The sequence below is a fragment of the Salminus brasiliensis genome, chromosome 17 (genome assembly GCF_030463535.1).
Source record: "Salminus brasiliensis chromosome 17, fSalBra1.hap2, whole genome shotgun sequence".
In the NCBI taxonomy this organism is placed as follows: Eukaryota; Metazoa; Chordata; class Actinopteri; order Characiformes; family Bryconidae; genus Salminus; species Salminus brasiliensis.
This window is the reverse complement of record NC_132894.1, coordinates 17248374-17268582: the sequence shown is the minus strand read 5'-3', so window position 1 is coordinate 17268582 and position 20209 is coordinate 17248374. Positions and strand designations below refer to the sequence as shown.

Sequence of the window (20209 nt, the reverse complement as noted above, 5' to 3'; positions counted from 1 at the left end):
CATTTTTGACCTGGATGAGTGAAAGTGACAGGTTTTGCTGGCATGTTGCTGAATCACATAGTTCTCTTTAAGATCTTTACACAGACTGACATGTCCTGAGGACCATACGACCTCAAATGCTTAATGCCATGTCATGTTATGCTTAATGCCAATGTCAGTGATCAGCAAAGTTCCTGCAATGTGAGATGTACCACCAGTCTCTAGCACAGCCACTTTACCTGGAAGTCAGTGGATGTAATTCAGCATTACTGTACTAAAATATATATGTGCTGATAAGTGTTTCAGATAACCAAGCCTAGAGTTAAATTTATTAATTATTATTATTATTATTGTTGTTGTTGTTGTCAACTGCAGCTGCAGAGTGTCAGTTGCATAGCGTGAGTGGTGTAACGAAAGATTATAGTACTTACACAGACCTCGTCCGCCAAGCCTCAGAGGCCACTGCTTTTGCTGCTCTTGTCAACACTGGTTGTCCAGCCTATTCAATCTGCTGCAGTGCTGTGAGCAAACTAACAGAGCTCAGCCTATGCCTGCATGCTGCCTGAACAAAAGATTTGCACCCAGTGAGGAAGCTGCTTCAGGGGTCATGCATGATCTTTTTTTAACTGGTAGTCAATATACAGCCGCTGGTTGACTTTTTATGCTTGAATGAAAGAAATACATTATTTGCTAGAGGGTTGTGGTATGGGTCATCAAAATGGACCATTTCAGGGATTTTGGTATGAATATATTTATGAATGCAACCTAATTCTTTCTGTGATGCATCAGATTGTATGTTTCATATGTAATGTCTTTTATTACACGCGTCACACTTTATATAGTACAAAAAGCTCAGTTTACACTGTTTAAACTGTCACATAATCTATGTAAATGTTGTATTGTCATTCCCAGGTGCTCTAGAAAATCTTATGGCAGATTGCTTTTTTTACTCTCTTACATGAGAATATTAACAAGCCATATCTACAGACAGCGTCTGCTGAGAAACAAAGTACATAAATCCAACTCCCCATTTATTTAAACATGCCTAATGCTCAATTAAATTCCCTAACTGTAGTGATTAGCTTAACTGTTGTGCTTTTAAAACAGAAAAAAATGGCCAGAAAAGTCTGTTTTGGTTCTTTGCTCTCATTTCCATAACTCTTTCGGATGTGCAGGGAATCAGCAGTCTGTTCAGCTCTCTGAAGGTAGTTCGGCTGCTGCGACTGGGACGTGTGGCACGTAAGCTGGACCACTATATTGAATATGGAGCTGCTGTGCTGGTCCTGCTCGTCTGTGTGTTTGGCCTGGCTGCCCACTGGCTAGCCTGTATCTGGTACAGCATTGGTGACTACGAGGTCATCGATGAGGAAGCCAACAAGATACGGACCGACAGCTGGCTATATCTGCTTGGTGAAGCAGTGGGCACACCATATCGCTTTAATGCCAGTGGCACAGGCAAGTGGGAGGGTGGCCCTAGCAAGGACTCAGTCTACATCACCTCACTGTACTTCACCATGACCAGCCTGACCAGCATCGGATTTGGAAATATTGCTCCTACCACAGACGGAGAGAAAATATTTGCCGTGGCTATGATGATGATTGGATGTGAGTAAGACTCTTCAACAAGTGCTGTTGTGAACAATGCTTATGTTCAAAATAAAACAGTTATAATAATGCAATTATACAGTTATAATTAAATGTCGCCTAGGAACTTAACCACCTAACCATAACTTTAGAACATACAGATGTTGCACCACCCTTGCAAAAACAATGAAAATGTATCCATCGTTTATTTATTCAAAATAAATGTATACACCATATCCCCTGACAGTTGGCTGAAATAACCTTGGTTATGACATTTACTATAATCGCCTACCAGTACCTGACATTGACTGGGAGACCTTTTTTTCCGACTCCAGTTCTTGCATGCAAATGACAGGAAAATTGTGTTTCTAATAATTACATTTTATACATTATTTTAAAAAGACATTTCTTCTTCATTTGATTTGTTTAGTTATATTACCTCCATCTCTCAGTATTTACAGAATATGTAAACTTGACCTCTTTTAGGCAAAATTCAGTGCTTTAAGTAATGTATATGCCATTCAACCCCCTCTCTCAGCCCATAAATACTAAATACAATATTAAACATCCCACAGATATAGTATTTAATATTTATGGGTCAGTCAGAATTTTGTAATTTTACATAGCCACATTTTGTGACCCTGTAGTTGGGTTTATTTTGTCAGGTTCGTATTTCGAAACAGTTAATATATACTTTTAGTCTGAAGTTGATGTAGAACATGCTGATCGAAAGTGGTGATTAATACTCTGGACATGACTTGAGTTTGCATAGTGTTGAACGTAAGTAATTCCACAGCAATTGCCCATATAGTAGTTACAGTGTGCACCAGAATACTCCACAATATTCATTACAGTCACAGAAATGTTCTTCTAGACGATGTACAATGTCTATTGGCTGGTATCCATAGACAAGCTGCATGTTTCAAAGAACACTAAATCATTCCTTGTGTTCTGGAAACAAAGGGATTCTCATCACGTCCTACGTGATACAGTTTAATACAGCAGGTGTGTTCTATGTACCGAGTTTGTGATTAATACACTTTTTTCTGCAAGGGCTTTTGTGGAACATTGCCTCTATATAGAGCCTTGCCGTGATATAGGTTGCATTCTGTTCCAACACAAGCCTAGGGAGCAGCCATGATGGATTACATGGTCTGGTTTTAAGAGTATTTCTTTCCACTTTTCATGAAATTACAGGCACTCCCCTTATGTTGACACTGCTCTCTTGTCTGCATCCTACAGTGTAATGAGACAGGGAAGAGGTCATGCTGAGGGTGACCTTGCAGCTCTGGATTATACTTTAGCTTTATTGGCTTTATTTTGATGGCTTTGATAGTTATTATGCTTACATCCTAATATGACTGCCCCCTTTAATATATATCTATATTTTTTATATTCTGTCTTCAAATTCTGCTTTAATCACATTATCTGTATGGTTGCCTTCACCTAATAGGTTGAAATACCCACATGCATGCACGGTTGGTACACATTGGGTCGTTTTTCTTGTGCTGAGATCGCCTGCCTGGGGTTGACGGAGATGTGGACAGGCAGGAGGGGAGGAGAGACTGACAGGAAGGCAGAGGATCAAGCTGTTACACTGCTGCTGTGCTGTGAAGACAGCGGGCAGGGTCTCAGTCCGTCACCCCTTCTGCTACACATATACAGACAGCTTAGTCATGCAATGTGTGTCAGTGTATCTGTGTGTTAGTTAAGTGCATCAGTATGAAACAATATGAAGATTTTCAAATGCTCTATCTAGTTTCTCTTGACATGTGCACTCATCTGAGCACTTTTTCATGAACTGAATATGCTTATACTGGGTACAGCCTCACTTTGCCCTCAAAACAGCTTTAGGTCTTCATTGCATGAATTCCACAAGTCTTTAAAAACGTTCCCATGCATTTTTCAGAGGCACTTTCTTGCTGTGAATCTCTCATTCTACCACATCCCAAAGGTATTCTGTCAGATTCAAATCCGCCTTCTTCTGTTGTAGCCAGCTGCCTCAAGGTTTGACATGTGCATTTTGAGATACTTTTGTTGCTTACCATAGTTGTACAGAGGGTTTATCTGTGTTACTGTAGCCTTTTTGTCAGCTCAAACCAGTCCAGCCCAGAGACCGTTGACATGAAAATCCTACATCAGCAGCATACTTAAACCAGCCCATCTGGCACCGACAATTACACCATGTCTAAAATGACTGGGATCACATTTTGGCTATTCTGATGGTTGTACGATGGTTATTACCTTTACCTATTAGAAGTATTTGGTGAGTGTATGTTTAATATGCCTCTAAGCGCAGATTTTTTGTCAAACTGGGATATTAAGACTATTCTTGGCTGGCATGTGTATGTGTGTGTAAACACTGCAGCAGTAGGCCAGTAAATGGGAACAGCAGAAGCAGGCCAGCTGAACTTTGTTGAATGTCAGTGACTAAATACAGGCCAAATCCAAAATCTCACCTCCTTCAGGACACTTCAAGCTTGCCTCTGTTTCTGCAAAATGTAAAGCTCATCGTGCCTCTGGTTCGAGTCCCTGTGCTACCTGTTTATTGTGACTTGCCGTCTAGGCCCATCATGAAAAGTACATTATTGACATATTGTACAATATATGGACATGACCTTAATATCGGCCATTGTGTTCACTTGCGTGTTTGTTTACAAAAGAATGAACATCACAGATATTTTAGCCAGTCAAACAATGACCAGGGCATCAATAACGTTGAATAATGTTACTCGAAGCTTATTAATTCTATTGTTGTGGTTATGTAAAATGATATATGATGTTTTATTTAGCTTTTGTTTGTGTCTTTTTATATTTTCTTCTCAAGAGAAGAGACACAGACTTTTGTAATATATGGATTAGATAAATATTGCTTATATATATATATATAACTTTGGATGATCCTTCTCTAGAGACATAAATAATACTTGTCAACTGTACTTAATAATGCTAACAACTAACTCAGGTGGTGAAAGATTAACTCATTGCAACTCAATACAAAGACCTATCACAGCGACAGTGACCAGACTATTCTATATAGAGCAGCAAATCGCTATGAGCTGAATTCTCAGTGTAAATAGGTTTCTTAATTTCACTGTCAGGAGTCTATATGCTAGACCTGTTGAGAGAAAGAAAACAGGTGAGGTCACATGGGTGTCCTGCGGTTAGGGTGTTGTGGCTGGGGGGCTTCTAGGAAGGCCTAAGTTGGAAGTCATGTAGAAGCAATCACTGACATCCCCTTTATTGTTACGAAGTGGGGGGGGGCAGGGTAGTGACGAAACAGCGCTTACTTCTAACTCCACATACACTCTTGAGGTGCCCTTGACTAGAGCAAAGCACTTAGGAGCAAGGCACCTAACCCTCAGTTTCTCCCTGGGCGCTGAGGTGGATGCTTGGACTTTAGCAAGTTTTACCTCCTGAATGAACGGTGTATAAGGTTTAGGTCTTTTACACAGGATGCAGAGAGAGACAGATGGGGAAAGAGGGGAAAGATCTGTTGTTCATCTCTTCTATTTCTTAAAATTCTAAGACAATATTCTGGGAACATTCGAATTTTGATATTTGTTGGTGTTTTTGGGTCAGTGTGCTCTGCCTATAAGCCCGCTTAATGGCACACGCCCTGATGTTTTATCAAATGTAAGGTCATCTTGTTAATTGTTCATCGGGTTCCTCTGGCCTCTAATTCTAATTGCCAGTCAAAGCAGCATCATAGCGCCCCATTATTGCCTCTGGTATCAACCATTCAGTGGGCAGTGGTGGCTGTGGGCAGTGGTGGCTCAGCGGTTAGAGCGCCGGGATATCGATAACAGGGTTGTGGGTTCGATTCCCGGGCTCGGCAAGCTGCCACTGTTGGGCCCTTGAGCAAGGCCCTTTACCCTCTCTGCTCCCCGGGCGCTGGAGTTGGCTGCCCACCGCTCTGGGTGTGTGTGTGTACTCACTGCCCCTAACACGTGTGTGTGTGTGAGTGTGTTCACTACCAGATGGGTTAAATGCGGAGGACACATTTCGCTGTACAGTCCACACTGTACAGTGACGAATACGTGCACCTTTATCCTTTATCCTTTATCCTTTTATCATTCTTTGCTGCACAGTCTGTCATGCAACCGTGTGTATGTCCCCGAGCAGGGGTTCTAAAATGCTGCTAGGCTCAACTCGGCCTATATGATCTAATGTAGACAATCCTCTGTAAAAGTTCACTTTGACAGGGAGCTAGATCCACTATGGGCTGTCTAGTGTAGCTTTTGTGAAAGAGTATGTGAGAGAAGGCTAAAACAAGCAAGGAGACAATTTAATGAAGGTGCATACAGCTTTCCCACTGAACACTAAAAGAGCACATGGGTAAAACTGTGACGAACTGGTGGAACTTTTCTTTTAAATGGATTGTGGGGAGAGATTTGTTTCTGTTGAGTGTATGAGTGTGTGTACTCACTCAGAGCTTGTCAAACTGTCCTTGCAAGATCCTTACAAAACCATCTGTATGGGGTTCTAGTAAGGCTTGGCATTGCCATAGAAACCACCCACCTGGGGCTTTTCAATTAGCACAACTGCAGACAGCAAGGTTATCCAAAACCATCAGGCACTAACACAGACTGCACACAGTATAATCAGAAACAGTTTGGGAGCTTTCTAAACTGCATGTGAAAGAGCATAGCAATGAGTTTGTAGGATGTTTGATCCGTGTACAATAAACCAGCCAATTAAACAGTCAATTCCCTCTGTATTAGTTACACTAAACCCCACTGCAGGGCTTAATACTTGCCATTTTTCGCATGATTATAATTGGAGCCTGTGGTTGTAAAGCCATTGTTGAGTTTCAGCAGATGCCTCTCAGTTCCGCTTACAGCCTGGAACTGAAATGTTCCTCACTTCATCTTTCAGTCACACATGCTTTGTTAAGGGCATGCCTGACAGCTACTGCCTTATGTGAGACTGTACAACATTGGTTAATATTTGAGCAAGGATCAGTCCTACAGACTGATTCTGAATGGTTACTTTGTTATGAATTATTCTTCTCTAGAAAACCCTTCTCTATTCAAAAAGCAGATATCAGGCCAGATTTGAAGCTATTTGTTCAGAAATATTGGGTTTACCACTTAGTTTCAACATATTTACCAACTTATCTCGCTGGGAAATGGACTAATTTAATACATAATCAGGTAATCGGCCTGTAAGATGGAATCAGAAGAAAATGAAACACCATATAAATACAAATCAGTCACTGAGACTTGCAGATCAGTTACGGAGTTGCTTTGCCACAGAGCAAACTTGACTTCAATGTGTAATGGACTGTAGTAATGCAGTCCATGGGGATGCTCTGAGAACTGCTGGAAAAATCCAGCCGTAATCCCATATAGACTGCAGTGCCGACCTGCTCTCAAGTCACAGTCTGTTTAAATAAGACCCCCCCCCCCCCCCCACCCGCTGCCACGTTGAATTTACACAAGTGACTATGGCATTATGATGTGTTACATGACAAGTCCTAAAACACTGATCCTGTGCTGTAAAAAATGTGGCCTGAAACCTTTTTTTTTGCCTTGTTTTCAGATGTTCTGGAAGGTTCCAAATAGAAGAGACAGAATATGGTAGCTTAACCTTGCAGTCCTTGCATCTGTCGCATCCATTATGGTCACTACTTTGGGCAGCATTAAAATGGCAATGTCCTGTGCATTATCATCACAACTGTCCTAATCAGTGTCAGCATGGTACGGCTAATGGTGTTGTTTTTAGTCCATGTCTGCATATGATGAACACCTCATAATTTATGCCATGACAGTTCCTATCCTTTGGCTGTCTACCTGGTGTGTACTTAATGTCCATGTGGAGTTCCATTAATTCCACACTGTGACTAAAACACACAAACACACCCTTGTTGTGAATTACCATTGGCAAGGTTATGTGCTGTCCTCCATAGTAGCTAGGAAGATGCTAGGCCAGGAGTAGCCCAACGATTTGTCCACTGCAGTTAAGCAGGGTAGCCGTAACTCTTCACTTCACTTGGCATTAGATCCGGCAGTGTCATCTGTCATTGGTATTGGCAGAGCTAGAATTGATTTGTATCACCTCTGGTGGGGAGAGGGGCACCTAAAGGGGACAGAAGATGACATGCTTGTGAAAAAGCGCTGACTTGGGGGACTAATTGTCAGGGATGGAATCGATCTGTAAGGCCAATGCTGAATACTCAGGGCAGCTGATGGTAAGGTGAGATGTTACAGAGATCACATTTAGGCACAGAGAAGCATACTGGATAGCTGAGGAGGTTATGAGTCTAACAATTTTCTAATGGCTATCACTGCCTATACTGCCTTTATTGACTAGAAATAGATGCATAATAGCCCTTGCCTTTTTTAAACCAACCAATGTGTCCTAATGGTACTTTTAATGACTTACTGCAGAATCATAGAAATGGCATAAGAATGTAGTTAAGTGTAGTTATTGAGGCCAGTTAAGTGTAGTGTTAGTCACTTACAGCTGTTTACTTTACCCTATAGATCGTCAAATGAGGGCTTTTTAATGTTATCCACTCTAGTCAGTCTAGTCAATTCTAGTATTAATAATATGTGAGAATATTATCTTTGGTAAACATGTGCAGAAGCATATGCATTAATTATTTTCTTTGTTTATGTGCCTCTGCAGCTCTTCTTTACGCCACCATCTTTGGTAACGTGACCACCATCTTCCAGCAGATGTACGCTAACACTAACCGCTACCATGAGATGCTGAACAGTGTGAGAGATTTCCTGAAACTCTACCAGGTCCCTAAAGGCTTGAGCGAGAGAGTCATGGACTACATCGTCTCCACTTGGTCCATGTCCAGGGGAATTGACACAGACAAGGTATCTGGCACTAAGCACAGCTGCAGTTCAGTTGCCCAAAGACATTAATCTGCATGCAAGGAGCCTGTCTTCATTGCTCACTAGAAAAGTCACGTGGGGCCATTCATTTTTTCATTAAAAATAATATTTGTTGTTTGAAAATTGCACTTAGAATGTTGTGTAAGACTTTTCTTTTAGGATGGCTACTATTCTAGCAGATGATTAAGATCTAATTAGGCCGTATGCGTTACTCTGAGTGAGAGAGGCTGACACTTCTGAGGTGAAGGATATGCTTATTTATTCCTTTTTTTTCTCCAGGTGTTACAGATCTGCCCAAAGGATATGCGAGCAGATATTTGTGTCCACCTCAACAGGAAGGTGTTCAAAGAGCATCCTGCATTCCGCTTAGCTAGTGACGGTTGTTTGCGAGCTCTTGCCATGGAGTTCCAAACCATACACAGTGCTCCCGGAGACCTCATCTACCACGCCGGCGAAAGCGTGGATAGCCTCTGCTTCGTGGTCTCTGGCTCTTTAGAGGTCATTCAGGATGATGAGGTGGTCGCCATTTTGGGTGAGATTAATTACTTGAAGTGACTACTCATACAGTTGCATGCAAAAGTTTTAACACCCCTGGTAGAAAATTCTGCTACTGTGAATAGTGAAAAATGAAATGATCTCGAAAAGGCGTAAAGTTAGAGAAAGATTTAGCAGAGTTAGTGTGCATTATTATACTGTGCAGGAGCCCCTGCACAAATACGACCTTCATGGAAGATCATGGAAGGTCATCAGAAAACATTTCTAACTTCAGTGTGAAAAGTTCACAAAGGAACATCTAAAGAAGACGTTTTCAAAAGTGAAATGGTTCAGCTGCTAACTTCAGCAGAAAAAGCTAATTACATCCCTGTTATTTTTCTGCTTTCTTGTACATTGTGAGAAAGTACAGCAATATTTTTGCTTTTTATTATATACCAGATCTACAACATGCAGCAGTAAATATTGTATCTATTATTTAGAATTAGGACAATATTGGATAATACAAATTTGAAGCTGTACACCTTTAAGGTAGAAAAAAAGGAAAAGAACATAATTCATAAATCTGAGCTCTTAGATTACCTTCACCAAGGTCTCATACCATAATTAGCTTCTTAGGGCTATGGCTTGTTCACATCATTAGGAAAGGCCAGGGGAAAAGCTTGTTAGCTTTGTAAATAGCCATATTCTCCTCTACACAGCTGCCTAGCTAAAATTTTAATAATTGATGCCCACCAAGCAGAAGGCTTTAAGAATAGTCAAAGCGCTTAACGTTAACAGTGTAAGGCACGCTGAGGTCTAGGTCTTTAGGAAGCTGTAGCTCCAGAGTGGGGATGCATTGTTCCACTGTGCAGCAACACCTAAACAAATATGATTTTCATTGGAGAGTCATCTGTAGAGAACCTCTCCTGTCTCGTCCCCACAAAATTTAGCATCAGAAGTTTTCAAAGGTGCAAAATTCTGCAACTTCGAATGCAAACATCACGCCATCTGTGAGAAAGCTGAAGATGAAAAGAGGAAGGCTTTTACTGCAGGATAACCTTACTTAACCCTACTACGTCTAAATAAAATTGTAACCTAACCCTCATATGACCATGTGAAATTCTAGTATCTGCAATATGCATCAGTGAATCTTTTATCTATCATTTAGAATAGAGGACAAGATGGGATAATAACATGTTTAAGCTGTAAAAAAAATGGAAAAATGCTCTGTGTTTATGTTATTTAATTGTACATCCCAGTGGTTTTGTGCAGCAGACAGCCTCACACAGCTGAATGAGCTGAGTCTTATTACTGGGTCATTTTGCTTTTTAATTAATCAGACATATATGGTAAAACTTCTCAATGCAGTCCCTTTAGGAGAATAAGTCTCTAGACACATTAGAGAGATTAGATTCAGCTACTATAAGCTGGCCTCTATTACCTGGAGTCAGATTTTTATAATGAGGGATCAGGGGTGGCCCACTTCATGTAAGCAACGCTCTAACAGTACTTCCTGTTGAGTACTGTCTTGTAGATTAGCAGTAGTTTGGCTCACTATCACTGAGATCATGGTCAGATGGGGAAAAGAGCTTATGATACCCTTGAGCCACTGCTAGAATAGTTTTTTCCTTGCCCGATAAGGGGCCGACTTTCAGCCTTTGCATGGAAACAGCTTCCTCACAAAAATGCAAAATGGTGTTTTATTGTTTAATCATTGATTGTTGTTGAAAAAATTGAATGGGATTACAAGTGATGATGAATGCTGCATGCTGGTAAGTGAGATTTAACACAAATGTAAACTTAAACTTAAATGTAAAGCTTCTGTAGATGTGCTGTTGATAAAATTCAATTAGACTCTCACCATAGTGCCAGCTGGGAACACTAAGGAACCAGAGTTTCATTTTCATATGCAGAAAGCGAGGCTCTTAATAATCATGCCATGGGTTTGTGGCAGTGCACCTAATTACTGTGTGGACTATTTACAGCACAATGAGCTCCATGAAGCAAAAAGGGAGCTTGTTGCCAGTTGACATAGGTAATTTCTGGCTCCACAAACCACTGAATGTCATCTAAAGGCCTCTTTTTGTAATGTGGGAAAAGTATAGGCCTATGTATTTTGAGTAATAGCAGGAGGTTGTTAATATTAAAAGGAAAGCGTTCATTTAGTGACAAAGCTGGAGTCACCATTCTAGATGTTTGCAGCCCTGATTTATACTATAAATCCCTGCAGAGATTAGTGTATTATTTTTGTTTTGAAAGCTGAAGCTGAAAAGAGGAAGGCTTTTATTGCAGGATAACCATAACCTACTATGCCTAAACGGAATTGTAACCTAAATGTAGGCTAACCCTAATTCTAACCCTTAACTAAATTCTTTCCGCTATTGTTTTCTCAATACTTCTTCAAGTACATGACATTATTTGACAAAACAGTGCCACCAGTGGATGAGAACACCTTGTAAATATGTATGAAATATTGGAGGGGAGCTTGTGCAAATGTTACAAATTTCTTGAGGTGCATTTTTTATATGTATATATTTTCTTGCAGTTGCCATTAAAGACAGCCCAAAAATCTCAGTTTCCCCAAACATGAATTTTAGCTGGCTACAAGCAGTGATTGCAAGCTGTGATCCTTAACAAAGGGATTCTAAGAAGCGTTACTAAGTACTGGGTATCCAACCTTTTGCTTTAGGCCCTTTTCCTTTATTTTAAAACTGTAAATATATGAATTTTAATATGTTAATATGAAAAAAATGTATGACTTTTAATCTTATGCCATTTGGAAATTAGATATTCTGTCACTTACAGCAAATTTGCCGATTTTAAATCACCACACTGAGTGTTAAATGTTACTCACAGTAACAGAAATATTGACCAGGGATGCCCAAATGTTTGCATGCCGCTGTACAACTATATTTTTAACATTAAATACCTTAAAGAGTAACAGCTGTTTTATTATTTTTTTTAGACAAGTCACATGTTCCAGTACATTTCTTCTCATCTCATTTTTAAACATGAGCAATATATCATTTTGCCTCAACAGGAAAAACATAATCGAAACTGCGCTGAGCTGACCTTTCATCACATTCCGTTTTTTTATTTTTTTTAGTTTCTGAACTATATGGCATTTGTGCTTGTCCATGAAGGATATAACCTCTCTCTCTTTCACACACTTTTTCAGGAAAGGGTGATGTGTTTGGAGATGTTTTCTGGAAGGAAGTGAATTTAGCACAGGCCTGTGCAAATGTCCGGGCGCTAACATACTGCGATCTCCATGTAATCAAGCGTGATGCCTTACAGAAGGTTCTGGAGTTTTACACAGCCTTCTCTAACCACTTCTCACGGAACCTGGTGCTGACTTACAATCTGAGGAAGAGGGTGAGTTCCAGCTATATTGATTTGTGCCTTGTGGAACTGTGCTCTGGTTCATTAGGAGTGATCAGGTCGAATTTCTTTTCCTGTAATTTCCACCACATTTTGTATGGACATATTTTTCTTTAATGGAAGTGTGAAAAGTTGAAGGAGTTGCTTGGTCTTTGGAAACGTGCAAGTAGGCAGTAATTTACGCCTGAGGCTTATTAGCTCTAATCTGGTATACAGTCCAGTCTTACTGAGAACTGAGTTATTGGCCAGTACTGTCCTGCTTTCATAGCAGAACATATGGACAACAAATATTCATTTTTGAATAGGAAGCACCACAGATTATTCCTAGCGCTTTGTCAGCTGTGCTCAGCATCAGAGCTTGTGTCTTATTGGCTACAGCTTAATTGAAATGCATGTCCCCTCTCTCTGTGTAAGCAGTTTTTACTTTTTTTTTTTTTACACCGAGCAGTGCCCACTGAGCCTGAAGATCCATACTTTCATCTGCAGGGGATGAACCCCCCCCCCCCCACACACACACACACACAGTGACTCATCTTAAAGCTCTAGGAGTTCAGTATGAAAATCCTAATGCTTAGAATAGAGAGTGGATCGTGAATTGCTGACCCAACAATCTCATGACCTACAATGTTGACATTACATTACTCAGTAAAATCTAAAACAGAATAGCAGTATCATAAATTTGAGAGCATAATTCATGATTCAGTTTTTGAAATTCTAAAGTCATTAACATTACATCTGGTAAAAAAAAAAAAAAATAAATAAAAAAAGCAGATTGCTCTCAACTGCTGTTTCGGCAATTTACTCACGTCTCAAGGGCATTCTAGTTCACTTAGCCCCTTAATTGCTTTAACAGCTGGTCATCAGTCAAACCTAGACAGGCTCCTCCATATGAAAACGTGCTAGAGGAAAATCACACTAGGTGAATATTCAGTCTTACTGTCCTAAAACATAAAAGGTCATAAAAGCTGTCTTGCTGTTCTTTGTATCTTGTACTTACACTAATACACTTTTTCCTTCCAGTTAGTAAGCAAGTCTTGGATCGCTGGCTGTTGTATCATTGATTGGTTATGTTGTTATTAAGGTAATAGCAGTGTTTGTTTTGGGTAAGGAAAAAGCCTCTCTAAGCCTCTTACCAGAGAACCAGTGGAATTATCCCCTCTACTTTCAAGCTCATCATAGTAAGTTGGTTGTACTTATATTTAAGTCTTAAGGGTGAAAGCCCACTGTGTCGGTCAGAGGTGGAGAGAGGGAGGAAAATAACCCACCACTCACAATATTTTAGAGTGTCTAATGTCTAAAAGCATTGATGTAGTGGGCCTTCCATTTAACTCTAAAGATCAGAACATAACACTTTATATCTACCACCCATCCCCCCATTCCCACCCCCCACATCATTTTAGTGCTATGCTGGCCGGCACAGGCTAGCCGATGCTTCAGAGTTGGGTACCCAGCGAGTTGCATTGGCAGCAGTTCAAAAAGAGTCAGGCCTCACCCTGTCAGTGTCAGGAGCATTACATGTGACAAGTTCTAACAAGTGGGTTGGGTATTTGGCTAAGAATTTGGGTTTAAGAAATCATATGTGCAACTACAGAAAAAAAATGCTAACTATTATAGAATAAAATAATATATAGAGTAGAATTATAGATTTATTTAATGCAAACCATTGCACATTCTGACAACTAAGCTGAACATTTTTACAATTTGGCTGTATTGATATCCTAAATAAATAAAATATTCACTGTACCTGTTTCATTATAATGAACACAATATCATTATTGTTTCATGTAATTATTCTAGGAATTATTTTGTTGAGCTGTTGTGGTTGAATGTGGGTGCTACAGGCAGATAGCATGCTCATTCATAAAACTGCCTATATGGAATAGTGTACATTTTAGCCCACAACACCAGATTTCATACATCAGACTGAACAGTTTTAAGTATCAGGAAAAACGCGAGCAAATCATGTCTCAGCACCTCATATGGTGCTGTTCTTTATTTCTAGAAAAATATGTTGTTCATCCAAATGAAATTTGACAATACACTAAAATAACTTACTTTTTTAAATTGGAGGTTCGTTATGTTTATTTGACAAAGATTAATTGTTTCAAATATCATTTATTACTGGATTATTTAAAACATTGCTGTAAGGATTTCTCTTGTTCGTGGAAGCATCAGCAGGTGTACTAGCACCACAGATAATAATAATAATTTCTTTAATGAATAAACTTATCAGAGCACAAATTAGACCTCTGAGTCTATACCCCAAAGGACATTTATAGAGATAGAAACCACTTGGTTGCTTTGAAAATGAAAAAAAAAAAAAGTCCAGAGAGGAACTAGTGATACCTATTAAAGCAGCTGTGTCATGAGGAACCCTGGTGATTTCACCATGTGCACTAATTCCCCTTATTGAAACTGCAAGTTTCTGTCAAGGTCGCAGAGGAAACAGTTGCAGACAGTTAAATAAACTGTATTGCAATAAGGTGTCCTGGTGATGCTACTTTGCATATTGATTTCCCTAAATAAACCCCAGTGCTTCTCTTTGATTCTCAGCTGCAGGACAAGAAACAGTAGCTATGAATGACCTTCAGAAATCAGCACAGCAGCAGAGATTTGCATAGCACAGAGCAGCATTGATTTTCTGGTTCCCCTGCTGCTGTGAACTATTATGTTACGGCTAGGAAAAAAAAAAAGAAAGAAAGAAACTCCAGCCTTTAACATGCTGCTATGTGGTGGCTTACCACTGTCTGAGACTGATCAGTGCAGTGCATTTGTAAAGCTGGTGTTATCAGCAGTCTTTCATATCATTAATTAACCTGTAATTCTAGATTTTATACAGTCTACCACTCCTCAACGCCATTCTCCCTACTACTTCTTTCTTTCTCCTTGCAGTTACCTTATCTATTTCCATGTCTATCCCTTCACACTCTATCATCCCACTAGCTTGTTTGTTATCGATCTGTGATGTGGACTGCAGTGCGCTTGCGTAGGTGTGGGCCTGCTCCAGGCGTAACCCTGACTGGCCTGTCCAGAGACAGACTAACCAATACAGCATGACTGGGTTTTACTTTACTTGCAGTAACAACAATATGTACTTTAACTTAGGTGCGCTGTTAGGGGTCAGCTTGATTACTATCCACTACGTGGCCAAATGTGGGCACATACTTGTTAAGCAACTTTTTCCGAGCACAACAGGGTTAATATGGAGCCTCGGATCTTTTGGGAAGGCACTCAGCTAGATTTTGGAGCATGGCAGCCTTTCCACCACAACAGCATAAATCAGGCCAGGCGTTGGATGATAGGGATTCGCTTACAGCTGGCATTCCAGTGCATCCCAAAGGTGTTAGATGGGATTGAGGTCATGGTTCTGTTCAAGCCAGTCAAGTTTTTCCATTTATGAACATAGATATTCTGAAGCAGACAAAAGCCTTTCCTTGACAGCTTTCACAAACAGTTCTCTAGAATAATAACAGTCTGTTGTACCTCCACTTAAAGTTCTTCTGCTGATGTTGCTTCACAATATCAGCACTAGACATTGTCTCTTGCACTGCAAATATTTCACAAAGTGACTGGCATTCTATGGATTCATTGGGAAAAGATCTATCTCACTCTGAACGAGGCGTTGGCAATGTCAGTGTCATCGGTATGTGTATGGTATGCGGGAATCTGGCAAATGCTCACTTCTGAAGGGAGTGATTTGCTCTACAACTGCCTACAAATGGTAAAATGGTACAAACTGGAGTTTGAAATTTGTGCTAGGCTTAGGCTATGACTTCAGGAAGCAAAGCACAGACTTCATGTTCAACCCATCATAACAGATAACTTTCTTTGTCTGAGACTTTTACTGTATATAAACAATCTCTTTAAGTTAAAATATTGGCTATATAAAACTATATTGGAGCATTTCAGCTACCACAAAGAAAGTCCATAATGCTAGTAACAATGTGTATATACTCTTTCAGGCTGGATTTGTTGTTGACAGCATTGGAGGAGGAGGAGAGGTTAGGTACACTTGCTGAGTGATAAGTATCCAACAGTTATTGTGTTATGATCACAAACAATACTTCAGCTCATTCCAGTGGTATGTGAGGATACTCCATCATTCCAGAAAATGCAGTTCTATTTATCAACAGCCCAGTCCTTGGGAGCTGTATACCCATCTTGCTCATACTTTGCACCGTCAACATTGTAATCATTTTGTTTTAGACTCCACACACGACTTTGTTTTAGACCAGCTTCAAGAAGAACTAAGCGTGAATAGTAAATAAAACTATGCATATTTCAGAAATGATATTATGCAAATGACAAACAACTGATCATTACAGAAAATATTTGCAAAGTTGTTAGTCTCCGAGTCACACCATTTAAAGCCAAGTTATGCCTCTAAATGACAAAAGAAAAGCATATGATTATTTTTGCTTTTCAGTACTGAAAGCGAAAGAATCATGTGGTCTGTCGCGGTAGGCGTAGGATTTTACATCAATATGACTGTTAGTCAGCGTTGCGTAGTTCCTTCTGTGGTGTTGTGCCTGCCTCACCAGACTTACCTTGTTTGGTAGCAGATGTACCAACTCCACAGTAGCAACGACAGAGAAGTTATATAAAGGTAAAATTGCTATATAATGTTTTTTTCAGGACTGCATTAACATGGCTAGTGACTTTTTAAAAACACATTTAGCAAGTCTGCAAGGCTACCTGTATAATGTGAATGCTATGCTGACTTTTTCCATGTGTGTTTTAATCCTGCAGATAGTCTTCCGCAAGATCAGCGATGTGAAACGAGAGGAAGAGGAGATGCTAAAGAGGAAAGACGAAGCCCCTCTCAATCTTCCTCCAGACCATCCTGTGCGACGCCTTTTTCAACGATTCCGGCAGCAGAAAGAGGCCCGGCTAGCAGCGGAGAGAGCCAGCCAGGGAGAATTGGATGTGGAAAGAGGCTCTGTCCGCCTGGAAAAGACTGTGGTCCATGAGGTCAGTGCTACAACCAGCATTGTGACAGTCACTGAGAGCCCTGCCACACCCCCCGCCTCTTCATCCTCCTCTTCAAGGACCTCAAATCAGGCCAAACTTCATGCTCCCATCGGACCCAGTGGTAATGCAACCGGAAGTAAATCTGCTGAACCTCCCAAGGGCAAAGCCTGGGGACGGTTCAAGGAAGCAACAGGAAAGGTAGATCTCTCCTGGAGTTCAGTTTCCAAAGCAGAGTCCATGGAGACTCTCCCGGACAGGACTAAGTCACAAGATGAACTGTCACTGAAGAAGACAGACTCATGTGACAGCGGAATCACAAAGAGCGACCTAAGACTGGATAACATGGGTGAAGGGACAGCCCGAACCCCTCAGGACCGGAGCCCAACGCAGGCAGAGGGGAGAAGAGTCTTCTACCCCATTCCAGAGCAGAGTCTTCAAGCTTCTTTCCTGGAGCTGAAGCAGGAACTGAGAGGGGACATCTGTTCCCTCAACAACCGTATGGCGGGACTAGAAAGCCAGCTAGCTGAGATGCTAAAACTGCTTAAAGCAAAAAAGACCTCAGGGTCCTCTCGCCTTCTTGAGTTATCACGACCTGAGTCACCAGATTCAGACAAGGATGATGACATGTTCTCTTAACCACCCAATCCGTGAACAGGGTATGGCTTTGAGAGGACATTTCTAATGGGGTGCTGATTAAAGACCACCTGATTCTGTGATTGGGAACATTGAAACAGATCTCTATAGAATTCGAAACAATACGAAAAGAGTTCTTCAGAGGCCTGTGTGATAGTAATCTGCATGACAGAGAGTCATCCTAGAGATTCACTGCAATTAAGTTGTGAGACCCATAGCATATCACTTGCTAACCTTATGTTATAGGTTACTCTAATATATATATATATATATATATAATTTATTTTTTTTAACCTAATTATTTTTCAAAATAATTGTATAGTAGAATAAAGGATCTTTATGGATGTTTACATCCATAAAATGTACAACCACTGTTAATCTTTGATTAACTTTCTTATCCTTTTTTTAGTTACATATCCTCATTTTTCATAAGAGAGGTGCAAAAAACTGTTAACTTATAAGATCTTAAATGCAACGTGAGGGGTGCCTTTGTGGATTCAAGAGTATTGGTTGCATTTTTGACAATCTTATCCCTTTTATTTTATTTTATTTTATTATTATTATTTTTTTAATACCTTGAAAAAAACAGATAAACTTGAATACGTGTTTACCATTTCAAAAGTAATAAAAACTATTAATTGAAGTGACTTTCATAAGGACACCAATAAGATGTATAAGCAATATGGTGAATATAGTTTTTTTAAGAGCATTCTTTGCTGGTATAAGAAACTATGCATGGTTCAGGTATAGCTTAGTCAAAGTAAAGAAGCATGGAATTTGTAATTATGTGCTCTGTCATGTAACACACCAACACCATTAGCATGCCTGGTACACCCTGCGAAAGCCTTTGTCTGTTTAGACATATAGACATTTGATCTTCAATACTGAGAAGCAGCAGTAATAACTAAACAACAAATAAAAGAGGGAAAATAAATAAATAAATCAATATATGCCCCTATGCTCTAATAGCTGATGTATAACCCTTATAACCTCAATTAGACATTTCCTATAATTACCTACCAGTCCCTGACACTGACTGGGAGAAAGATTTAGCCATTTCTCAATGCATAATTTTTCAGATGTGAGATATTTCAGGGGTTTCTGGAATGCAAATCACCACAATATCACAGTATTTCAATAGGATTAAGATCTGGGCTTTGACTTGGCCATTCCAGAACTCCCTATTTTGATCTTCTGAGCCAGTCCTTAGTGAATTTACTGTAATGTTTTGTCAGTGTCATGGTGCATGCAGCAACAAATCAGGACATTCCACCTCCATGCGTCACAGTTGTAGTGGTATGGATACTTGTGCTCAAATGTTGTGCTGGTGTGCACAAAAAGTGTCTTTGGTTGCTGTATGCAAATAACGGGTTCTGATGTTTTGCCCTGATGTTTTGTGCAGTCTCTTTTTAATGATAGATGCATACTTTGAATTTTGACATCAACTATGGCAAGACCTATCTGTACGTGCTGTGATGACATTTTAGGATTGTTAAAGACTTCTTCACGCACCTTGCGGTCTACTCTTAGGCTGAACGGCTAAGGACGTGGCCATGTTGACAATAGTTTTAAATGTTCCCCACTTTTAAATGTTTTTTGCGGACATTTGAGTTCGAATTGTTCTGAGATCTTTTTAAATCCGTTCCGACTCTTTCTGAAGGCCTCAGAGAGCTCTTTTCAATCTTGCATGGTGATATCACGCACTTCAACAATCGAGAGCATACCAAACTAAATGTCTGCGGTTTAAGTAAGACAGGCTCCTTCAAAATAATCTGCAGTTAGTGTGAAGGGCCTGATAAAAATTTTTGGTATTTCAAAAAGTAATAAATGTAAAGGTGTCTTAACTTTTTCTTACAATTACATTTTGTAAAATATTTTTAGAAGACATTTCTTCTATTTCTTTAGTTTGTTTGGTTACATAACTGCTCTGAAATGTCCAAAGGGTTTCACTGAGTGTCATTTCTTGTACATGTCTGTATGTGCGTTCATACAATTCTCTTATTTTATATATCCATAATATATGCATATTTCTGTCTTATCGAATGAAGTTATTATGTATAACTTTGAGCTATTACAAGTTATACTCTGTGGAAAAACTGCAGATTTTGCACTTAAAGTCCATCTGTAGATGGGTTCTCATTTATATGCATCACTGAAATTGGTGTATGCATTAGGATTGTGTGATTGTGAATGAATGTGTGTTCATAGGTTTAAAGAGTTTAGCCATATTTTTGTCTGATATGCATTAGGATATAGACATTGCTGCATTGCCTACATTTATGTTGGAAGAAATAAGTATATTTCAGTTCATCAAATAAATCTCATTTTAATGTAAA

At 39.8% G+C, this 20209-nt stretch overlaps 1 protein-coding gene across 5 annotated transcripts in view; it reads left to right on the top strand.

The window, feature by feature from the left end:
* Positions 1-20209, top strand: part of kcnh1b (potassium voltage-gated channel, subfamily H (eag-related), member 1b) — a 27640-nt gene extending 7431 nt beyond the window's left edge. For all 5 annotated transcript variants that reach the window (XM_072660732.1, XM_072660733.1, XM_072660734.1 and 2 more), the window contains 5 exons: positions 1155-1584; positions 8197-8396; positions 8694-8946; positions 12067-12263; positions 17019-20209. In XM_072660732.1, coding sequence (XP_072516833.1) covers positions 1155-1584; positions 8197-8396; positions 8694-8946; positions 12067-12263; positions 17019-17876 — 1938 coding nt within the window. In that variant the 3' untranslated portion in view covers positions 17877-20209. The remainder of the gene's footprint in view (positions 1-1154; positions 1585-8196; positions 8397-8693; positions 8947-12066; positions 12264-17018) is intronic.